Source organism: Pelecanus crispus, chromosome 1, assembly GCF_030463565.1.
Source record: "Pelecanus crispus isolate bPelCri1 chromosome 1, bPelCri1.pri, whole genome shotgun sequence".
Taxonomy (NCBI): Eukaryota; Metazoa; Chordata; class Aves; order Pelecaniformes; family Pelecanidae; genus Pelecanus; species Pelecanus crispus.
In genome coordinates this window covers 125,821,384-125,845,833 of record NC_134643.1, presented here as the reverse complement: position 1 = coordinate 125,845,833, position 24,450 = coordinate 125,821,384, and the positions used below count along the sequence as shown (strand labels likewise).

At 38.1% G+C, this 24,450-nt stretch overlaps 1 protein-coding gene across 3 annotated transcripts in view; it reads left to right on the top strand.

Annotated features, from left to right (window-relative positions):
* The window catches only part of DSCAM (DS cell adhesion molecule), a 435,274-nt gene that overhangs the window by 289,015 nt on the left and 121,809 nt on the right, over positions 1-24,450 (top strand). For all 3 annotated transcript variants that reach the window (XM_075710780.1, XM_075710791.1, XM_075710770.1), the window contains exons 12-13: positions 20,833-21,029; positions 24,085-24,181. In XM_075710780.1, the coding sequence (XP_075566895.1) occupies positions 20,833-21,029; positions 24,085-24,181 (294 nt within the window). The remainder of the gene's footprint in view (positions 1-20,832; positions 21,030-24,084; positions 24,182-24,450) is intronic.

Below are 24,450 nucleotides of genomic sequence, written 5' to 3'. Positions count from 1 at the left end.
AAGCACCAAGGATTTAACTTGGAGCCATCCAGGGATGCTTTGCCTGGAACACACAGGAGTTAGAGTACTTTGAAGGGATATATCACATACTTCCAGCTTGCTTATACCAAGACAGCTTGACTTACCAGTGCATTAACCTGTTTCTCATGCAGTGTGATGTAAGCTAACCCAGGGAACATTACATATATGCTGAAATGCGAGCAACCTTGAGGAGTTATACTCTTACACCAGAGTAATGTACTTTTATGCTTTCGCACCCAGAAAAGGCAAAAGGGAGAGTCATGCTATATGAAGTGTTATAAACCATCTAACTGGTTCAAGTCAGGAGGGATCTGTGCTCTTTTTTGTCTCTCCCCATAAAGTTAGTGAGTGGTTTTCCCCAAGTACCATTGGATACCTAGGCAGACATATTTGTCACTGTTGAGAAAACGATCTGGAGGGGGTTGGTTCTTTAATGCTTGTACTCCAGAGAAGTTTAAGATACGGACTCTGTATCCATTTAATTGACATCATCGTATATTTCAGCAAGATAGTAAGTGAGAGTGAGGACTTTTCAGAGCCTTTGTGCAAGTCATGTAATGGCTTTTGTCTGGCATGCTCTGTGTGTACCATGTGATGTTTTCCCAGCAAAAATTGCCTGTTTGCTTTAAATTGGATTTATTCATACAACTCCTTTAAAGGTCTTTTTTTTTCTCTTTCTTTCCTTTTGTTTCTTAATACACTGGAAACCCACTTTTATGTCCCTGTGGCCCTGTGGAGGTCAGTGGGGGAAAAAAATCCACATTTATAAATCCACAGAGGACTTTGTGTGGAAAAGGCCAACATGATTACTCAAAGTATGAGGGTGAATAAATTTTTAAATGTGGGTGACTCTTGCAGTCATATATATGCATGCATTCTCTCCACATATACATATGTATGCGTGCACATACACAAATATGAATAACGAATATAAAATTAACTTCATAGAACCACTTGACATATTGTTTCTATTGGGTATTTTCAGGAAAATTATTTTTTTCAGCTAGTTTTTATGCAGTATTAAATACTAAGACAATCTGCATAGCATTTAAAAGGTATAGATCTTATCTGCTGGACATAATCTTCTATCAGCACATTTGCCTCAAACTGTTGAGTCAAGTCAGGGTTCTAAATTTACAGTAAAGTCTGACATCCCTGTTTTGACTATGTGAAAATTTTAATTTGTTTTTGCTTTTCCAGAATTAATCCTGTGATCTATTTGCAATAGAGATACTTAATATATATTCCTTGATTGCTTCTACAGCTCCACTAGTTTTGTATGGGTATATAGATTTTATTTCTCCTTTTGGAAGCATTTTCTTTTAATGTGTTGTTATAAAGGATGTTATAATCAATAATTATAAAAAAATACCGCAATTAAAACCTTAAATGAATAATATGTGAATTGTCAACTTTGGCTTATAAAAGATTCCTGTAGACCAAGACTGAGAACTTTCCAATTCTTATGATTTGCACAGAAGAAAAAGCACACTTGGTTCTGAATCAGGATCTTTGTTTAGGAGGAACAATCATACTTATTTTTAATATAATCACAACAACATTTTTGGAAAACAACAGTCCAGGTATGGAACACACATGTACAAACACAGATATAACAACTTTATGAGGTAGAGAGAATGATTTCTGAATGTTAACTCCTTTATTATGTCTCTCACGTCAATTGGTGTTAATAGTGCTCTAATCTACTGTTCCAGAAATTCTGATTTTGCATTTCTTGACTTTTTAAATATTTTGTAGTTTATGTCATGAAAATGCATATTGTTATTTTATTCACTTTAAGTTAGAGTAGTGCACAATGAAGTAGATACAGTGATGATTATTCTGGAGTTGCAGAGTAAGAAGGGCTACTACATATGTACGTATTCAGTATTTCAAGCCACAGTGCAAAGTTAATGATGCATATAAATCATTATTTATGCACTATACTCATATAATCCATACACTCACTCTATAGAAACAATAAGTAAGAGACAACAGGAAAGTCAAAGAGATTGACCTTGTATACTTATGAAGCAGTTTGACAGGAGAAGTATGCTTGGGTCTCCCAAACTGCTCTCCTCCAGTGCCACAAGAAGAAAGAAGGAACCAACAGAAGGCAGTGGTATCTCTCAAAAAAACAGTTTGTTGATTTTGTTTTGCAGGAACATATCCCACCTACCCTATTCTGGAAAAGCCTAGTTAGTGCTTTGTGCATCTTTGAACCTCATTCAAAATTTGTGCTTTGGGTGCTGCTGGGAGGAGCAGGTCTGCTCACAGTTCCCCATCTCCCTCCTGTCCTGTTTTAATCTATCTGGAGGATTCAGCATGATCCAGCTTTCATCAGCTGTAGCTTCTGCAAGCAGTCTATTTTCAAACGTCTTCACAGGGATCCAGTCTCATTTTAATCTCTTTAGACACATCATAGGCAGTTTTCCTGAGGACTATGTCTGTGGCAGGTTGGAAATTTCATTCACTCTCAGCGTTTTTTTTTTGTGGCTGTTTCTGAATGCAAGTATTTCCGTGAAGATATTTTGTGTGCCCAAACACAGCCTTCCGAAATTTTGAATAAAACAAAAAAGTCTCTGTGGAATTTTGCTAGCTTTAAGGGAGAGGAGTGAAAACAAATTTTTGGGGGGTGTAAATATGTCTTTTTTTTCAGGAAACTATAAGCAGTGAAAAGCAGAATTGAGTTTGCAGTGAAAGCACAACAGACATTATACTAAAACCATGGTATGACAAACATCAGGACATCAAACAGTCAAATATGTTGGCAAAAATATGATGACAAAAATAAGACTCTGTTTTAGCTTGTCAAGAAGATGCCCATTGTAACAGTGAGGGATAGAAACTATTAAACTTATATAAGAAAGTTTCATGTGTCTGAACTGCCTTTAAGTCAGTTTGCTTTCTATGTGGCACAGACAAGGATGAAAGCAGTGTGTTTTTTCTGTCTTGTGGCTTATAGAAGAAAGGGGGGTGGTATTAACTGCAGTGCGTTTGCTACCTACGTGTCTTCAGCTTCATTATGTTAGCTATGTAGACTGATGAACTGTAATTGTTTCCTGGCTACCGTTGGTAGGAGATAGGGTGACAAAGGGTTTTGGAACGCTGCTAGGTTCCTGTTTCTTTCATTGATCTCTATGAGAACAATCATTATGATAATGATTCTAATCCAAGCTTCTGTAATCTAACTGAGAAATAAATGCTTCTTAGTTAATATGCCTCAATTAATGGGTCACCCAGTGTAGCTGCAGCAGGTTGCAAGTAAGTAGCTTTCAGGATCTGAGCCCAAATGATTATAGGTTTTCTTTCCCTTTTTAGATGAAATGGATTCATAAGCTGTACTCAAATGAATCTCTCTTGTAGTCATTAATTATAGTATACACATGTTAATGACATCATTATCAGGAGATAACATAATGTCCCAAGGACCACGTGTTACAGTTGTTTCCTGTGCAAACAATTGTGCTTGATAACACAGCCTGTCACAAAATGTCAAAAGAAACCACATGGTGTCTTGAAATGATTGTGAAATTATCATGTGTCACAGTTATGCATGTCATAAAGAATACCATCATGACCGAATTTTTCATTAGCTTCTTGGGTGAGGGATACTGAAGAGAACAAACAATTAAGATCTTGAACATCTCAAGTGCAGCACATAATGCAGCACTGAATTGTTTAAAGCATACCCTGTGACTGAATTAAAATGTGTTAGTCATGAATTGAGGATATGCATAGTAATAGGCAGTATTAAGGACCTTGTGAGATTTTTTTCTTGTTTTTATTAAGCATAAACAGAAAAGAATTAATTTTTTTAATAATCTGCAATTTAGTTCTCATTTAGCATCTCCCTTTTAGCTTGTATATGAGGACTGGATAGTAAGATTGTAGGAGAGTTGCCAGTAAAACTCTTACTTTAGCAAACGAAACCTTGGTCAAGCAAAAGTCAGTGACAAAGCTCCTCTGGCCTTCTACAGCACCAGAATTTCACCCACGTGGCCTTTCGAGCTCTAAAAGTATGAGCGATCTCACTTACACCCCTGCAACAAGGCGGTGATATAGCAACAATTTCAAGCCCGTGGTCGGCACATGGCTTTTGCTGTTGATGGTCACAGGAACAGAGCTGCTCCCATTATTCGAGGCAGCGAGGCCAGTGGGTGTCCCACAGCACTTAACTGCTAAACCCTTCCTGGCTTTGCCGCTGCACAGCCCAGTTCAATAAGAAAGACTGAACTCCTCCTTTTTGTTACCTGTGGATCCAAAATCTTTTTTGGATGTTTATTTTGTAATAAATAAACTTTTGTTTAAAGTTTTTACCATCTTTTAAAGTTTTCCTTCTGAAGTATGAAAGTGACAATTTATTGAGCTATGTATTTTTTATTTTCCTGCTTTTCTTTTACTGAACTGAGAAATGTGATTATTCTCCTTCTGGAAGTAAGCTGTGCACAATTGCCAAGAGCTCTGGGTTCGCCAGGCACGGAAAGGTTGAACAGTTTTCCCTGGGCTGCACAAGATGCTTGTTACAGGGCTGCCAGGAGCTCTTCCTCCCTAATGCTGCCTCCTCCGTAGGGTTATGTGGGACCTGCTGACAAACAGCTCCCTAGAAGAGCTGTCAATATCATCATCTTCCAGAGCTGTGCTTTTTTTAATCCACAAGACTGGGTTTTTAGATGCTCTGGTGATAACAATAATACTGCTTTAGTCACACAGTAATTAGCCATCAGTAACAATGTAGATGAAGGGTGCTACCCAAACTTTATTCTTCCATCATCTTTCCTTAACCATTGAATTTCAAAAAGTACGTGCTCCTGATACTGATGCTACTTTATATGAAAAATACATACAAGCAAACCAGCCTCCCTGAAGCAATTCCAAGATAGCTGACATGCAAATATTTTAGAAAATTTAAAGTTGAAAGACTAGACTCTAAAGCAACATCTCAGTTTACATGTTCATACTCTGTGGTTCTAGGTGATCCCAAAAGAGAAAACCATCTCAGAGGCTGCTCTTGAATTACATCTTTTCTTACCAGTAATAATGACATGGGAATTCTTGACAGATGACCTGTTTTAATGCTTTCTGAGAGGTTTCGATAAGATTAAGATAATGATTCAGATTCCTGTTTTCACCTGGAGTACCAAATATTCCAGTGTTCCCTACAAAACTAATTATTCAGGTTTACTGTCTCGCAGTTACCAGCTAGCTCAGCCCTGATACGTGCAGCAAATCACCAGTGACCCTTTTTTCACCTCTTTGCCTCAAAGTCCCATTCTGTGCAAAGGACACCATCTAATTAAAAAACACAACAGGGGCCTGCTCAGACAGAAGGGTAAACTTAGAAGGGGGCGGGGGAACTGTGTAATATTACAGGGATTTATTCTGGCAAAATCTGAGGCAAGGAACATGAGCTCTGGAGACAGAGGTGTAAGAGACTAGTGACATTTATGAGAGACTGGCAGAGCTGACAATAGAAACTGGAAGAGTTACTGGAGCTGCCAGCAACTTCGCAAGCTTTTGGAAAGAAAATCAAAGGGTTATTATTTTTTAGCAGCAGTATTAAAAATGTATTTAACTGGCACAGGGCTGAGAAGGTTTTTGCTTTCTTCAGTGCTGCAGATATGATTGCATTTATATTTTTTCTTCACAGTTCACTAGAGTTCAGCTTCTTAATAAGCTCTTTGTTGTAAGACTAGTTCTGGGCACTCTGTCTCTTGGTTGATGCCACTCATACAGAACAACTGAGTCAAGTACACCTAAATACAGGAACATTTCAGGAACCACACAACTTTAAGAAGTTTCCAAGTTATCCTTGGAAAACCTTTGTTAAATATGAGTTTGTATCTTTTCTTTTCTAGCTGTGTAACTACCTCAAAAGACAGCAAAAATATGTCACGTATTATCTGTAGAAATAATTCACTGTCTAGATAATCAGGGCATATTTTAGGAAGACTTCAATTGCATTCAGGGATGTTCAGCAATTTTGCAAAGCCACTTGAACACCTAGAAATAAAGGAAGGGACATAACAACATCTGTCAAAGAAAGTGGGAAGTAACCTTCTAGGAAACCTTAATTTTGCCACAGAAAATAGAGTAAAATGAAAGTATTCTATGTGGCATTCAGCAAGCCTAGCCAAAAAGACCAGTCTTCTTTCTTGCTTCATTTCAGTTACTATTTTCTAACCAAGTGCATGATCAAAAATAAGGCAGAATAGAGGTAGCATCATTCACTAACTGCATAACCCTGAGCACCATGTACCCGCTGTACTAAAAGAGACCTTATCTTGTGGGAAAACAATGTTTGTGTAATTAAAGAATGTATCATCAAACATGATAACAACAAATAGGAGACTGTTTGGAAATTTCAGTTGTTTCCTGAAATTTTGGGTGCTTGAATTTACCATTTAAAATAAGTTTCTTTCTTAATCCATGTAAGATTACAAGAAAGACATTGAGGTGCTGGAGCGTGTCCAGAGAAGGGCAACAAAGCTGGTGAAGGGTCTGGAGCACAGGCCTTATGAGGAGCGGCTGAGGGAACTGGGGTTGTTTAGCCTGGAAAAGAGGAGGCTGAGGGGAGACCTTATCGCTCTCTACAACTACCTGAAAGGAGGTTGTAGTGAGGTGGGTGTTGGTCTCTTCTCCCAAGTAGTTAGCGATAGGACGAGAAGAAATGGGCTCAAGCTGCACCAGGGGAGGTTTAGGTTGGAAATTAGGAAAAATGTCTTTACGCAAAGTGTGGTCAAGAATTGGAACAGGCTGCCCAGAGAGGTGGTGGAGTCACCATCCCTGGAAGTGTTCAAAAAACTGGTAGATGGGCACTTTGGGACATGGTTTAGTCTAGTCAACCCTTGATTGGTTTAGAGTGGATTTGGTAGTGTAGGTTAATGTTTGGACTGGATGATCTTAAAGGTCTTTTCCAACCTAAACGATTCTATGATTCTATGATTCTAAGATTAATCCAGAGAGGATGTCTTACAGTTCTCTATATACTTTAATTTTTACATATTTTTAAAGTCTGCCACCAGTAGAGTCTGAATACTTAGTCTTCAAAATAGACTTCTGCCATTCAAGTTGCAGGATTCAATACTAATGGAAGATGGAACAAACTGTTTGAGCCAATTGCTGGATCTGGAGACTTGGACAAAGCAGCCTGGTTGAAGTCCCCCATTTTCTTTCCTAGGAATTGAGGAAAAAAAAATGTTGTCCACAAATAACCTGAAGGTGTCCAATGTGATCAGTGACCCCCTTCTATGCAGAAACGAAAATAAATTGGGGTGGAGAAGCAATCTGCTTTTATCACCCTTTTACTTGCATAAGTAGTTGAGATGATGTGGGAATCTGGTGGTTTTGTCCCAGTTTAGAGTTGTAGTTGTAGCTGCTTTAACAGTGGCAGCATCTACCTTTTTAGAACATTCACATTTGGTTATTAGTTTGGCGTCATGCTGATATTGTTATTATTTTAATTTATCTTACTAGTAAGGAAAGTGAAAAAGTAATTTTTCAGCATCTTTCAACCGTGAGTTATCAGTGAAATAATATGGGACAAAGGTGTAGCACTTCTTTAACAAGGGATTTTTTATGCTTTATGCCAAATTTCAAAGAACAGCCAGATTTGGCATCAGTTAACAGAGAGCAGAAGCGCAATAGCTTCTCAAGATAAAATCTCAGAATGTTTTTTACAGGATCTTAGGTAATATGATAAATTTTTCATTACAAGCAGCTACCAAAAAAAAAAAAAAAAAGCTGGATTCAAGTAGTTATTTGCAGAGGAGAAGTAGCATGGCTATACAACACTAGATCAATCATACAGTCTGTTTTTGGTAAGAAACCTAGAAGCATTCATCCATGGGGAAATTCATTAAACAAGAAGCTGACTAGAAATTAGTGATAACTTTACTTCATGGTAAGAGATTTTTTGCTTCTGATTCAATAATACCATAACTTTTTGCATTGTATTTTATTTGGCAAAACTATTCTTTCAGTTCCTCATGGAATGAATTAAAGAGTCAGGAATGTATTCCCAGGTGACCACTAGGAAATCCATGTCCCTTAGAGTGAATTAAGCTTCATGAATTTGAGTGATTGTACTAGTATTTTTTGGCTGAAAAAAAGATTCAGTTTTGAGAATTTTCATAAATTTTCATAATTTTTTTCCTTTTCTGTCAGAATTTGCATTTTGAAGATTTTTGTAAACCTGTTGGTCTGATTTTTGGACAAGTTCAGAACTGTAATATAAATCTTTTCTTCTCCTGCTTTCAGTGTTTTACATCACCTCTAACTAGATCTCATTTGGTGAAAGCTCCTGGAGTAAGTACAGCAGTAGTACCAAGTTTTAAAACAAACTGTACCGTTTCTGTATTTATATCATAGTCTTTATAAGATAAGTAGCTCTAACTATTGCTTAATAGAAGGTTTCTACAATTAAAAAAAAAAATTTAGTGATTAAGCCATTGGCAATGTGTCTAATTAGTCAGGTTACACAAGGAGTTGAAGAGCCTGTGAAGCTGATAATGGAAAGCAGTGTCTTTTGCCTCTTACACAGTATTTGAAATCTGTCTGGATTTATGGTGAATGAACTAACATTACTGTCTAAAAAATGTTTGGTGTTCTGAATCCAGTTTCATAACAGAGACAGATTAACAAGAAGGGAAGCTTGCACAACAGCTGATGCCTCTTGCATTTGTTTATTAATAAAATAAACAGAAGAGTTCCATGTCATAGGGTAATGATAATTATGAATGATGGCTTGCTGGAAATTATTATTTCATTTCTCTGTATAATTTCCAATGTTTTTGTGGACAGAAAAATAAAATTTTAGATATTTGCCCAGACAACAGTTGAAAATAAATGCTTAGAAATATTCAGAAAGTTCCATCCATTGGCTCCCCACCAGTAGATTTCACACATAAATTATTGCCCAGGAACCAGGCTCTGAGGGACCAGACCAGCCATGGCTGACCATGAGTCCTCCCAGATGTCTCAGGAAGATGGTAGTAAAAGCTGAACCAGGATCTGTGGAGCTAAGAGCTTGATCCCACCCATAGTGTCAAATCACAGGCACACGCAGGGTCCTCAGCTTCATCACAGGGGGCTGGGAAATCCTGAGACCCCCATTTCAGCCTGAGTTTTCACCATTTTCAGATTACCTGTCTGGAGCCAAGGAAATGCAGGGTATCCTACTATCACAGCTGGGAACATGAAAGCCCTGATTGCTCCTCTCCAAGCCTGAGCCACCCAGCCAGTCTACTGGGCAGTGCTGCACTATAACCAGGGACCAACAAACCCTTTCTTTCTGTGTAGTCATAAAAAGGCAGAGGGTTTCCCAAGAAACAGTGGTTAGATGTGATGCAGAGAAGTGAATTTCAAAGTCTTGCTTGGTCATTCCTACATCTCGATGTCCTTACAGTCAAGTTATAAGCTATAGTGGGATGAGTATTTCTCAGTCTGTTATAGGAAATACTTCATTTTGCAAATAAAATCAAATATTAATTGTAGTAATTGAAGGTGATGAGCTAATAGTTTTAGTCTGTCTTGGTTTACTTTGTGGTGTTGACTTTGTCCAAGCCTGTATATACAGTGAAATGTTTGTCACGCTAGAAAAACAGAAAATGGGAAGAGACTGAGGCATTTAGATGCAAGGTTGTGTTCTCAAATAGGCAGTGATCATTGACTATATTGCTTACTCTGAGTGCTTGTAGTCTCTTCTTCTCATCTTTTCACCAGTAATTGAATGCTGAGCTAATAAACCCTTTTCAGCAATTCCTTTTGTCAGAGACCACATTCTCATAAAAAGTTTTGGGTCGAAGAAATTAGCTGTTCTCTGACAAAAAAATGACAGTCCAAAGTCCCAACAGGAGTGGTTCTGAAAAGCTTCACACCAGCTTACAAGAAACTCTAAAATGCATCATAGAAAGAGCTAGACCACCCCAATAAAACCTGAGTATAAAAAATGACCTCCTTGTGTATCCAGTTAATAAGGTTGTTATATAGTGCATAAGCCCACAATATTCCATTGTAAGTGATTATTCCTTTTATAATGGAATATAACTTTAAAAAATGAAAACAAACCCCAGAATTACCAAATCAGCACTTCAAACTCCTGGAGTTCCTAAAGTCAAACTCTTTGTATAAAGATAATTTAATAATTTAGGTAGCAAGTTTAGATCTAAGCACAGATTGTGTGTGTGTGTGTGTTTAAAGGATGTGATTAAAAAAGAAACATTTGACAATCTGGTTAAAAAAAAAATCAAACATCAAAGTATTTTCATATTGACCCTGTAACTAGCTGTTTCATTTATCATATTTAACATCCATTGTATACAATATGCCAAACCGTTCCTAGAAGCAAGACTTCCACCTTTGCTGGTGGTTACATTATCACCACTGTCATTTTGGCCTCTGCTTTTGGGTGTTCATTCTGTATGTGGAAGTGGGAATTGGAGTTCCTATTCACTTGAAACACAATTTAAAGGAAAAAAAAGTCCTTTGAACTCCTTATAACATTCGTGCTGTGGGGAGGTACTTTGGAGGAAAGAGATCTGCAGCCCTGTGCCATGTGCTTTGTTCATGAGATGGATGGCTATAATTTACTTCTGCCTGAAACACTAGTATTTACGATGCCTTTCCTTGGCCAAGGGGTAAAAACGGTCTCCAGAGAAATCGAAAAATTTTTAAGAGTGTATTGAAAATAGAAATCCACAGGACAGCTGAAGGTCAAGGGAAGAAGGTAATGAGGGTTGCTTTGTATTCTTTTCCAGGTAATGAAATAATTCTCCTTATTTGATGCCATGGAAAACATATTTTTTCCCCTCTCTTACTCACACACATGTGCATATGCATGTATGCAAGCACAAACACACATACACCTTGACCCCAGTTATATAGGAGGACCCTGGTTATATAGCAGGACACTGTCAGTCAGGAACAGTAGTGTAAAATTTGGCTTTAAAACTTCTTTTCAGCTATTCTCTGGCTCACAGCTAGATGAGCATATTGGCTGCTTTGAATAAACCAAAATAGCCATAACCCTGGTTCAAATTAGGGTCCACTTCCTCTGGCCTTAGGCATTTGGGTACTGGAGCCAAATGGTCAGCCATTGCTTTTGTCTGGAAGCTTTATTAGTTGTTCAGTGTAACAGTCCCAAAATACTCAGTGGAAAGGCCTAGTCTTTAGATTTGATAAAACACTGCAGCGACATGACAGTAATGAATTTAAAAGGCACAAAAAAATCCCCCAGGATGGTCCTAATTTTAGATTTAATCAAGGTAAGTGAGAATTTTCTTTTCTGATTTTCTGCTGTAAGAGCTGCTGCTTATTTATGCGTAAATGTAACTCACAGAATTATTATACTGAATATCTTTACTTTATAAATATTGTGTTTAACTAAGCCTTCCTTGTTTTCTTTACTAGTATTTCCCTCCTTCCATAATGCATGCATTAAAAAAATTGTTAAGTACACAAGTTACCTAGCAGTTTTTCCTAGACTGTGCAGCCTTTAAGATGGTTCCCCATTCTTCTAGAAATGTTCTCCTTTTTCTGACCAACTTAAGAGATCTGTTTTCCCTGCAGAAGCTGCTTGCATGCTGAGCAGCCAAAGTAGAAAATAGACCTTATAGTGGAAAATAAAAGATAGAATAGATTAGGAATCAAGTTTATTGATTTTCAGCAACAAGCAGAGCTAATACTCCATAGATGGTCAGACCATTCCCAAACCATCCCCAGATGGTCTCTGTGACAAGGGGCAAATATTAGGATTTTGACTGGAGAAACCAGATTGATGTCCATTAAAATAAATGTCTTCAGAGCTTTTTATCAGGATCTTATTCTCCCCAGCTGAATCTCCTTTCCTGTCTTTCCTGAGATAGTAGTATTTGTTGACGTCTTGAATCTCCTCAGTTAAGAGAATGTAGGATTTAAGATTAGACCCTTAGCACTGGATTCATCTGACTTTAAGCTAGACTTCTAAAGGTTGGTTGTAAAAGTCTAAGCTTACCCTGAGCTCCTTTTATCATCAACAAGATTCATCATCATTCATCATCTTTAAGGCAAGATGAATGGCCCTCTGGGAGGTCTTGTTTCTTCCCAAGGACTGCTACAGAAGTCCTCATTTGACTAGCTGAAGGCTTGGATGACTAATTTTTAGCTACCTGAAGTTAGGTTGAGATGAGTGCCACTGACAGGTTCTGTGAATGTGTTCTACTTCCATGCACAGGTGAATGCTTTTGTGTATATATATACAATGCAATAATGCCTTTCTGTTAGTATTAATATGCAGAATATATATATTTATGTTGTTTGTGTTAATTTACTTGCATAGAGAATGCCTACATAAATATAGAGAGAGTTGTATCTTGCTGATTTTAATACATTTCAGTTCTGTTTCCATCATCAGAGTATCAGATGTTGTTGGTCTATTTGCATGTATCTAGACTAAAAAATGTAATTCACTCTGAAAGGCTAGACAAGACTAGTTCTACCAGAGCTCTCTTATACATCACAGATAGTATTTCATGGCTTTTTAGCTCAGAACCGAGCTGTTATAGACCCAAGTCACTGTGCTTAAAAGTATACTTACTTGCATGAATGAGCAGTGAATGAAAACCATTAATGTCCCAGCATGCACTGCTCACCAGTACTCATTTTTGTTGTAGCCAGAGTTTCTTAGTGTGTTTCTGCTTCATTTAAACCTGTCAATACCTCAATTAGTGCTTGCTTCTCTTCCCCTGGGAGGGACATTTACACATGTCACTTCACAGCCTCCAAAATCTAAAAGACCCATGGGAATTGCTGGGTCATAAAATATATCCTGATTAAAGCTTGTGTTTTCCAGTGACTTTCTGCCTTTTTTTTTTTTTTTTTTTCTTTTAAACCTGTAAACTGTTCAGGTATTTTTAACGAAAGGGCACAAATGGAAAGTTTAAAGCGTAGCAACTTGTAAGAAAATGAGCATTCTCCCATGTGATTCTAGTCTGGGTTTTACTGATTTGCATTCAGTAAGTCACAAAAAATTAGAACACTGTACTTTACAATTATGATAGCAGTAACCCTCTCATTTTACATTAAAACTTGATGCCATCTTGATGGCAGACTGAATTCAATTTAAGATCAAAGCATTGGAGAAGTTATCTAAAATTATATATTGCTAGTTTTAACTATTTAACATTCCTGCTCTTTCCAGCCTGACTTTTATACAAGGTGATGAAAGATCATAATTGATTTGGAATAGAAAGTGGCCCAATAAATTTATACTTAATGGATACACTTTTCTAATAAATTTTTAGGCATCTGTACTTTTCAGCAATGGCAATGATGGTAATACTAACATTGTCCATTAATTTCTTGTGAAGGAAAATGGTCTTTGTCTAAGTCTTCATAAATCACAATTATATACATGCTAACATAATTTTTTATAGATCTTTGATCACTTATTTTTGTTTTGACAATTAGCCAAGCTTTGAATGAAACTGATTTTCCAGTGCCTCATGTAGGTTACCATAGTTTGTCACAAATTTCCATAGGCTTTTACTATAACTAACTGCAGGGAACAAAGCTGTCAGCTTATCATTTCCCATTTTCTTTCTCTTAGTTATTAGGAAGTGCAGTTAGACAAAATGGGAATTGAAGCTGCATGGCAAAGCAAAAGAAAGTCACTTTCATTTCAGAACCATGTCAAAGGAAAGACTGAGAAATACAAGCAGCTGCTGGTCTCGTGTATCATTTGAAGACAGCAGTTTGCACTGTGCAAACATAAAAATAATGCAAGAAAAGATCTCAGGAAGAGGAAAGAATTGCCTTTGCGATTTGAGAGAAAAGACCTTTTTTTATTTTATTAATGTGTCTTTTGGTTAAAATTCATAGTTGTCATGCAAAATAAATCAACTTCTTTTCGTGTAATGTGACCTGAAACCACTTCTGAGTGAATAAGGTATGAACCCTAAATGTTCACAGCCTTTACCCTGACATATTCAATCAGATCATGAGGCACTGGTGAAGCTGCCAAGTACTCAAGACATCATTGTCATTCTTATTAAAGCTTAGTATCAAACAAGGCCTGTTTTATGTTGGAAACACATGTTTGAGTAATAGTTATAATCAAAGTAACTTCATTTATATCTATAGACTAGCTAGCTGAAATGGTATTTTAGGGTGTACAGAATCCTTATTCATTCCCACTCAGTGATTCATTTATATTTAGAATTTTTTTTAAAGATTACCTTGTATGGATGTCCTAATATCCTAGTAATGCAGTTTTTACATACCACTGAGTCTCTTGTTTTGATATGGGATTTGTAGCACAAACTTAGGTAGCCGGGACATGGACTGGTCATGTCTGTGTTTAGTTTCTCTCTATTATTTATATATCATAATTCTCATGGAAGTCACTTCACTAAATAAAAACATAAAGATGCAGTTTCTGCTGTGCACAGTCTGTTTTTGCACGGCAGTACTGTTTTTCACACTGTTCTGTCAGAAAATTATTTTCCTAATTGAACTGCTTATGAAGCTCTTGCCTATTGCCCAAAAATCCATTCATCTCACAGTTATTAATGGAAGCGTACAAAAAGCTGCTAGCCTTCCTTGTAGGGCAGGGTGGGAGTAGAAGGTAATCTGATTTGTTTTGCTTTGTTTTAAAAGTATTTTCAGCAATGTATTTATCAATAAATTCTCTGAATTTATTTCATATACACTGTAGACTGAAACTAAAGCTGAGTAAATAATTGAGTCATATTAATTCATCAAATTTTTACTTCTCAAATGTCTCAGGTTTATGTGTTTGAAATTATTTTTCCTAGTCTGGAACCTCAATTTCAGTGCAATTAATTTCAAAACATTTGCTTTTTTAATTTGAAATTCATGCCATATTAATTAGTTAGGTAATTCACCCAGTGTTGTTTCTATTTGAGAGTTGCATTGCTTACACAACAAATTCTTTACTAATTCCAAGCAATACAGTAAAATATTGCATTCAAAATTCACTTTCATGAAATAATTAAATATTTTAAATTGAATTTTTAAAATATTTATCCTAAAAGAACATGTCTTTGAGGGGGCTCACAACTGATGAATATGGTCACAAATATCAAGTTCATTTTCAAAATTAATGAAAATTGGGAGAAAATAGTTGTCATTAATTATATGTCCATTATTTTTGTGAAAATAACTTGTATTCATAAAAATGGAATGCTTATTTTTGTGTTAACATTTCTTTCACCCTTTGAGACATGCAGTTTGTTTTCTCGTCTTGGGCATCTCTTGAGGATGAGGACTAAAAGCATTATTTTCACCTGCTGGAGAGGTCACAGTTTTACCAAGAAACTGTGTGCTTAAATTGAAGCATTTGAGCAGTCTTATTGATTTAAAATTCTCTGCTAGATTCAGGACACCATTTGAATTCTGGAGATATTCTACATAAGTAAGCAAAATTGTCATTTATCAGAACGGGAAAACTGAAGTTAAGAGAAGAATTTTAGCAATGCAGTCACTGACTCCTGGAAGCCTACTGAATTTGAAAATAAATTAAAAAATAGAAATCAGCTAATTACAGTGTGAGAGCTAGTTTCCCTTAAATGTAAGTAATGTATTTTCTTTGTCTGAGCAAAAGTGGATTGAGGAAGAGGGAATTTGGTTTTGAGGTAGAAAAATCTCATCTGTCATGGACAGAAGAGTATTCTTACTGTGGTTGACCAGCATGAGAGGACATACTGAATTTGGCTTAAATGATAAACTGTCATTTTAATTCAATTTTTCAACATATATTCACTTCAACTTCAATGCAGTTTTCTCTTATCTCAATCACGATGTTTAAACCGCATCAAAGGGACATAGTGCTCTCTTCTAGAAGCTGCAACAAGAAAACCGTTCATCTTCCCTCATTACAGCACTGGTGTGCACATCTGCAACTGAGCAAGGCATTGCAGGTTCCTGAATGATCAGTATAAAGAAGAGGCTTTTGAGGACACAGTTCATCTGGTTAGGTGAACAACACTCTATAAGCATCTTTCTTTCCATTGAGGAAGTCTGCAATGCCTAGCTTGCAATAGATGCTTGCAAGATGAATCCCACTATTGTGACAGACGTTTCCCCAGACTGGCCAGTTCGAGCATGCTCCAGTGAAGGAGCCAAGTTATGTGGAAGAACAGTCTGCCAGAGCAGAGATCTTCAGACCAAGAGAAGTGGAGACATGCTGAGACATGTTGATATGCCAGGAGTCACATCACTGACAAGAGTCCAGGACATGTGTGTTACTGAGCACACTCTCAAATTCTCACTGTGTTCAGTTAGCTCCAGATCATTATATCATTAGATTTGTTTATCTGCTGCATCTTTTCCATCCTCTTTCTCAAGAGCAACTTGAATCTACATTAATGTTTGGCTATGATCAGCAGTCTTTCAATATAGCTCAAAACACATTGTACAGCATCACATGGCATCTCCCCATCAACTGTGGCGTTGGCTGTGTTGTATTTCTCTCTTCTCACCACAGCCAGGTTGCTAGAAAAATACCATTTGGAGACTACAGATAGAGATAGTTCTTAAACATACTGAGAACTTCAGTCAGTCTTAGAATCATTTAAGGATGCTGCAAGGGTATTTAGTGTTTAATTACAAATTAAAAGATAGGGAGCCTTTTAATTTGCTTTCTTCCCACGTGGCTATTTCCATCTATGACCTAAAAGAAAGAAAAAATAGTTATCCCCCCACTAAATTTTTAAAATGAATGTGAATTTTGGTTTTCTAGTAATTTGTGAAGGTTTATTCTAAATGGATTCAAAAGTTTCTGTTACTTTGCTCAAGCTTCACCTAACTTACTATAGCCTCCTTATTCTGGATAATGAGACTAGTCTTTGTCAAGATAATTAAATGTTTTCATTTTTATTTGCAGTCAGTTCCTGATGAAACACCCAGCAGTAGCAGAGAAAAGAAAGTCAGATTAAGTCATTTTTATTGAATCTCAGGAAAGGTTCAGGTTCAGTTTTCTTCAGGAGTGGGACAAAAGGTTCTTGTTTTGTCTGAACCGGTTCCATGATTCTTAAGAGTAACCTCAACTACTGAATTTTGCACTTTGATTTTTATTGATAAAATTGTTAATACTATAAAGCAATGAGATTACTCTTTCTGGGTTGCCACGAAGAAAGGGGAAAACAATGGGTTGAGCTGGGAAAGAAGGAAACAAATCAACTTTCCAAACAGAAGCCCAACTTTAAATAGAGAAATCTCCTAGATTAATGTTGCTGGCAGCCATATGCATACCTTGAAAATGGAAATCACCATAATCTATGAACTGGAGCTTCTATTTTGTCCAGTTTTGACCAATAGACCTTTAACAATGCCCAGCACCACATGGCATGCTTCAGAGAAAGATGTGGAGAACCCCAGAGGATAGAGAATTGGATTAATTTGTCCCAAAGGGAAGCCTAATCCAAAATCCTGGAACGTGGTGCTATTCATTCCTTGAACATGCACAGCAACATGCCCTTCCCTTCCAAAATTCTCTTATATAAATACATATCATTATATGTGTGTGTATATAATGTATATTTGAAGAGATACAAAGGATACACACACTTAATATGGCATCTAAATCATCTTGATATATTTCTAAATGCCTTCACTTTTTTTTAAGACATCCTGAGAGAGTATCTCATGCATATATAGTACAGATTTAGTTTGCTTATTTACACTTTTCTAGATTATTTTGTCAGTAAAGAGCCAGCATATTTATCTCAGTTATTTGCATCAGTAATTTGATTAAAGATAGTTGGAGGATGAAGAACTACATTGCCTAAAATATCCTTGGGAACATGGCTTTGTTACCAGAAATCTTTTGACGTAGAGGAAGATAAAAAGAAGAGCTTATGGTTTAGGATCATTGGAGATAAATTGTGAAGAGTAAAAAGTCAGCTTTGGAGGAAGGGGAGACATTTAGCTGCGAGGCATCGCTATGGCAATAAGGAATCCATGTGGAAGATTACGTGAGAAGAAGGGAAGGATAAGCAGGGATAAAGCTGTATCTGAGCAATAAAGTCATCTTTCTTTACATGTTTTTATGATGCTCTGATTAAGAAAGGTTGTTGGAAAACATTTTGAGTTTCATAAGCTAGCCTCTGTTTTTTAAAAAGCAAGCAAGATAGTGGTGTTTGGTCTGGCACTGTCACCCATCAGGGGACTCTTGGTAGACAGCTGTTTAGGAGACCTGAAAGTGAGGAAGGAGTCTCTGAGGAAGGAGGCTCCTCGAGGTCCATAGAATTTAAATCCAAATCCAAATGTCCTGTTTTCTGTGCGTGCACACTGTGTGCTCCTACCCATGAAGCAGGAGGAGGGTAGACCTGCCAGTGCAAGGCTCACCTGCTCCAAATACTGAGCCCTCCTGCCCGGGAGCCCGGGTGCCTGGTGGGGAAGCACAAACCACCCCTCAGCTCCCAGGTGGGCTAAGCACATGCTCCCTCCGCCACCAGAGAAACTTGAAGTAGGAGATACTGACGGGAAGGAGGACTGCAGCTGTAGATAGAATCACTTAGGTGACTTGGGAGGTTGGCATGATTTAATTAGGGACAGGAAATGAGGTTGGAGAAGGAAAAAGTTGCTGTAGGGGTTAGGGAACATGTGAGAACCTGAGGAGGTTGCAGCAGGAAGAGGAGAAGGAGAAACGAAGGGGACTGGAGCATGTTGGATTGAGGGGAAAAGAGAGAGATGTGGAGAGGTGCGGCAAATGAAGAAGGAAGGGACATGTGAGAGGCTTGGGAAATTATGGAAGAAGAAGGGTGGTGGCACAAGCTAATGACGGTCATGTGGACTCCTTAATAGCCTGCCGCTCATTTGAATTTGGTCTCTTATTGATGAACAAAATGCATAAAAGGATATATTGGTCTATTTCAGGTGTTGCAGATGAGGGCAGATATGTTGAAGTGCACATACAGGGCCCACAGGCCTGCAGCTGTGTAGGCCTAACACACTAGCTTCTGTGCTTGGAAGCAACAAGCAGATGGCCACAAAAAGTAGCTTTCTGAAAGTAACCTCCTTGTGTGTACTAGCACTTGGACAGACTCCAGATAAAACTGAAGCTATTTTCATTCTCTGGAAGATGGAATCAGACTTGTCCTAATTTTCTATTATGGTTATTCATCATTTCTTTTCTTTGAATGCTCCTCTTTGACAAAACTAATCGGTACCTAATATCCAAATAGTTAAACAAGATGTACTTCATCACTAATGCATATCAGTGCCTAAAGAGCCTCATGTCTCACATGAGACCTTTCTAAGAGTTCTTCCTGTAATTAGATCCCGTTTGTAACTCTAACCCACAGCTCCACAGCCCTGTTAATTTTCAAATTGGTTTGTTTTGGTTCAGGAAGCCTTTGAACAGAAAAGGCTGCATCCTGACATATTGTCATATCCAAGCATCAACAGCTCTGGCATGTGAAAAGGTCATGCCACCAAGCATTAACATTTCAGAATAGCAATTACAGTAATTCATTCAAATAAGGGGTTTTTTTGCTGTCCGGTAGCAACAGATGCAATCTGTGCGGGAGGAAAGACCGGGAAGGCCTCAAATCAGGTCCTGTGCCAATGTAATTGTCTTAAAATAGAGACCCAGAGAAGTTCAGGTGGAATGAGTGAGTTGTTCTGATAAGAAGAGGCAGGTGTTCATGCATAAGAACAAGGATAGTGGGGCTATTGCAGGAGGCAGCCCTGGAGGGCAAGGGCTTAGAGAAGGGACTCTATACTGCCACCTCATACGCTTTGAAAGGAGTGGACAGATTCGTTCAGAAGAGAGCAGTTCTGCGTGCTGTCCAGGGCTTTCCAGCTTCTCCCAAGCAAGGAAAGGACCAGAACTGAAAGACAGGCTCATGAGCTTTGATTCTTCCTACTCACAAATGCCCAGATGCTATTCATTGGTGGACAAATCATATGCAAAGGAAACAACAGGCTACTGAGGACACCAAAGAGACCATCTGGTTTCAAAAATGCCATGTTTGAAGGGGTTTGCAGTAAAACACTCTGGGGATTCTTTTTTCCTATTTCCAGAAAAATTTTATTCCAAAATGTGAAAATACTAGGGGTTTAAGCCTATGCTTGCTAGCAAGAGAGTACTTTTTTCAACATTAAATTTTTTTTCAGTCCTGAATGATTAATGAAGTTGACAATTATGTCCAAACTGTTCTGCAAATACCTTCTGAATGCAATAAAAACTGAAATCTAGCTAGGTTTATTGTCAGTTTAATTATACTTTCAGTTCAGTACAGTTTAACTATGCACTCAGCACATACGTGGACTGTAAGCTCTTTGGTGCACAGCCTTTCTTTTAATTTGTACCACTCCTGGTTTAATTGAGCCCTCATTTTGATAGGTCATTGCTGTCAAACAAAATGGTAGAGCATATATCTGTCAGCAGATAAAACAGTAGCTTATCAGAAGGAATAAGAAATATTTATCAGTTCTTTATTGGGCCCATATCTGAATGCTTATTACTTACAGTACCTTTATGTACTGTGAATATTTTAATTATGTTACAAGTTGTCCTGTGAGCAGCAAAACAAATGGAGCCAGGCTTCCTTTGGATTCACATCTTCTTGTCTCTACAGCCCCACTGTCCAGTCCCAGCTCCTCTCTGCTACATTCCCTTTGAGGCCCGTTGTCAATCTTAAGAAAATTCTCTTACACAGGAATGAAAGTAAAATAATTTCTCATGTTTTTGGCCATATGGTCAAATATGGACAAGCTGAATGAGACACAGATTGAAGGGCCAACCCTGTATCATCAGAGTAGTCAGCTCACTGAAGAACAATCTTTTTTTGTTTTGTCTGGCTTCAGTTCCAGCTATGATAACTTCCTATCCAAATACCACCTTGGCAACGCAAGGTCAAAAGAAGGAGATGAGCTGCACGGCACATGGAGAGAAACCCATCATAGTCCGCTGGGAAAAAGAAGACCGAATCATTAACCCTGAAATGTCCCGTTACCTCGTTTCCACCAAGGAAGTTGGAGATGAAGTGATCTCTACTCTGCAGGTAATAAAACAAAGTGACACACGACTCACCTACATGTGTGAGAGTGTTGCTTGATTTGGTTTTGATAGGGATGCACAGCTACCTCTGCCCTACAGGTCAGAGCCCCACCACTCGCTCCACCCGTGGCACAGCCCTGGAGAGCTGGCAGCAAGAGGGGGGGTAGCAAAACCTCGGCATCCCACCCCCGAGAAAAATTAGTCTCCATCTTCCCATGCTCCAGAGGCAACAAGACAGTGAGCCTGGGTCGCAGCTCCCCCACCGTCCTTTCTGTCTCAGGAGCGACACGGCTCATGCCTTAGCCTGCCTCTCCTGGGGCAGCACCGCTCAGTTTTGACTACACTGCTGATAGGCGCTGAGTGAATATCTGACCCCTAGCTCTGACGTGTGTCAGGCTTACCTTCACCAAAATCATTAAGTTGTTTTTGGATAAAAATACTGTCATCTTAAAGTACTTTTTCTCCCTCCCTTTCACTTTGTGGGGCTTGTGAGACCATTTTACAAAGTCAGGTTAGTCATCGGATTCAAAGTGAGATGGAAGCAGGCACATGTAGATACGTAAGTAGTACTTCTACTGCTGCTGTGTTTGGCACTTACTGTACACAGCAGCAGAAGTCACTAAGCCACCTAACAAACGGTCATAGTCTGCATCTTCACTTCTGCTTCTGTGACAGGCAGCTGTCTGGTGGTGTGGAAATCATACAACTTGACTTGCCTGACAGATCAGTGTGTGGACTCCATTAAATCCTAAATGGCTGACCTGGATTAGATTGAGGGACTGCATGAGTGGCACTGCTGTTTTGGGGATGTAAGTTTCCCCAAGATGCCATGGCGGCACAGGAAACTCCTGCTGTTTTGGTGTCACCTACAATGGGTGGGGCTATGACATTGCCCTCAATACCAGGATACAGCTTTTTCCACTCAAATTTAAAATTTACCAACAACTAATGAGCACATCATCAGTCCATTTCTCTATATTTTTACATGTGCCTTTATGAAATCTAATTTTTTTTTTTTAAAAATCATATAGATTCTCAGTAAAAAATCTTGATTTTTCCATTTTTCAGTCATATTCTTAAAAACATTTTTACCAGGCTCAAGGAAATAATTCTTGAGCTCTCTGGTGATTGCCTATATTCTAGTGTAACTCTTAAGGTATATCTCTTTCTTTACTAGCCAAAAATTGTGTTGGATGATATCCAGTAAAAATCTGGTTTTGCTCTCTGTGAGGGAGCTTTGTCATTGATTTCTGTGAGGAAGAGTAAGTTCTATGTGTGACTTTGTTCATATTAGAATTTGTGTTACTAATAATTACAGGATAGACCCCTACACCTCTCTGTCCTCATTCATCTTATTGACTTTAATGAGATAATGCCTGGATGCACAACAACATTTCTTTTTGGAAGGCTGGAAACCTGCTTGGAGAATTCTCTTCTGAAGCAGTTGTGTACGTTAGTGGCATTCTACATCCATATGTATGTTACATACAAAACCTTTGACTTATGAGAGTTAAAATGTCCCCAAAATAGAAAATGTCAGGATTAAGGTTGTCTCTCAAGCTTTTAACTCAGTGCTTTTGCATGTGTGCATGATGATGTGATCTGTAGTTGTATACTCAGCTTTTATTTTTTCTGCAGGACCCCTACCTCAGTCAGGCATGACTTGGATTTTCTCTGGAGTTGAATTAGGGTTGAGTAATGAAAGACACTGTGATGCAAGGCTGATCATTGAAACCAAACTTTTCACAGGTGGCCAATAATTGTGTGTTCTTTGTTTTCTAGGTACTTGCCTTGAGCCCTTGGGGTCTGATTTGCAGAAGTACTAAGCCCTCATAGCTGCAGCTTAACTCAATGGAAGCTGTTATGAACACATGAAATGCTATTTATTGCTAAGGACTCCGAGGGGGGAAAAGAAGGCCCTAGATGTATCAAATTGGGCTCTGAAAAATTTTGTTTTCCTACCTTAAAGCTCAGCCACACACGCAACTTAACACAGCTTGACAAGTTGCCACATCTCGGATGATAACTCTCCAATATCCTTGTAGCAAGTGAGAAATTAATCCATTTATCTTAACCAGTGGTGAATGAGAGTTGTGCTCATATTACCTTGGCTTTGCTGAGGAATAAAGAGCACGTGGAGTTACCATGGCTCAGCTAATATGTGGCAACTTGTCAAGCAGCCACAAACGTTATCATATGTCTGGTTCCTTAATTCCCCATACAAAATGGTGGTAATACTCTTCATGATGTCAGGGTTTATGAAAATAAATTCACTAATGTTTCTGAAATGGGTATAGCATAGGTGAATGCCACAGAAGAGGCTGTGAGAAAATGGATAAGTCTGTCTTCAGGGCACAGTTTGAACTGTGTGCAGTAAATAAAGTGTGGAGCAGCACACTGAACAATAAGAAAATGGTATTTGGAATATCTGCTCATTTAAAAAAATACTCTCCCTATTGTACGTTGAATGAAGCAGTGGTCCTGTAGAAAAATATCTTTATGATCATATACGTAAAGATTATGTATAACTTTCTGTTATTAAATAACAAATTGAAAAGAATGACCACCCAAAATTTTATTATGAGGCACCATGCTGAATACTACAGGGTTCACCACCAGTGTTTGAACCTTTATTTCCTCCACACAGACTTCAGCCACTTGAGTTATTTTCAGAAATAACTGGAAAAATTCAGAGGCAGCAGGAAGCACCATTTTGTATGGAAAATTTCAGCCAACTGTTAAATACTTGGCAAACTTATGAGTAACTGGAAACAAGACTCCTAATGAGAAGCTACAGGAATAGGTGGTGCTCCAACTCCTGACTACACATGTAGAGCTGATAGCCTGCTTCCTCAGCCCAGGTGTTGCTAGTTTTGATAAGTCTCAGTATTTTGGATGCTTTACTATGCATATGTATGTATGTGTATAACATGCAATATCTATTTATTACTGTCAAGTAAAACAGTTTGTACAATTTTTCTTGCACCATACAGAAAAGCTGTTGGTTTATTTTCTCTGCGTGCTGTTCAATCAATCACTTCTTTTCAAACCACCTATAGATTTTGCCAACTGTGCGTGAAGATTCTGGCTTCTTTTCCTGCCATGCCATCAATTCTTATGGGGAGGATCGTGGAATAATTCAGCTCACTGTGCAAGGTAGGAAGAGGACAACATAAGGAAAAAAACACAGCTATTGTAGTACAGTAAGTGTATGCCATCCTCAGAAATCTGTTGGGGGAGGGAGGCTCTGATTCCTAATTAAATGTATTCCTCATTGTCAAAGAAATGGGGAGCTGCATTAAGATGCTCAGTCTTTCATTTTCCAGCATCACAGATTAAATCAAAATAAAGGATAAGCTCGAGTCTTTCTAGATCTGTACAAATTAGTAAGGAGATTTTTTCTTAAATACACTAGCTGACGATCT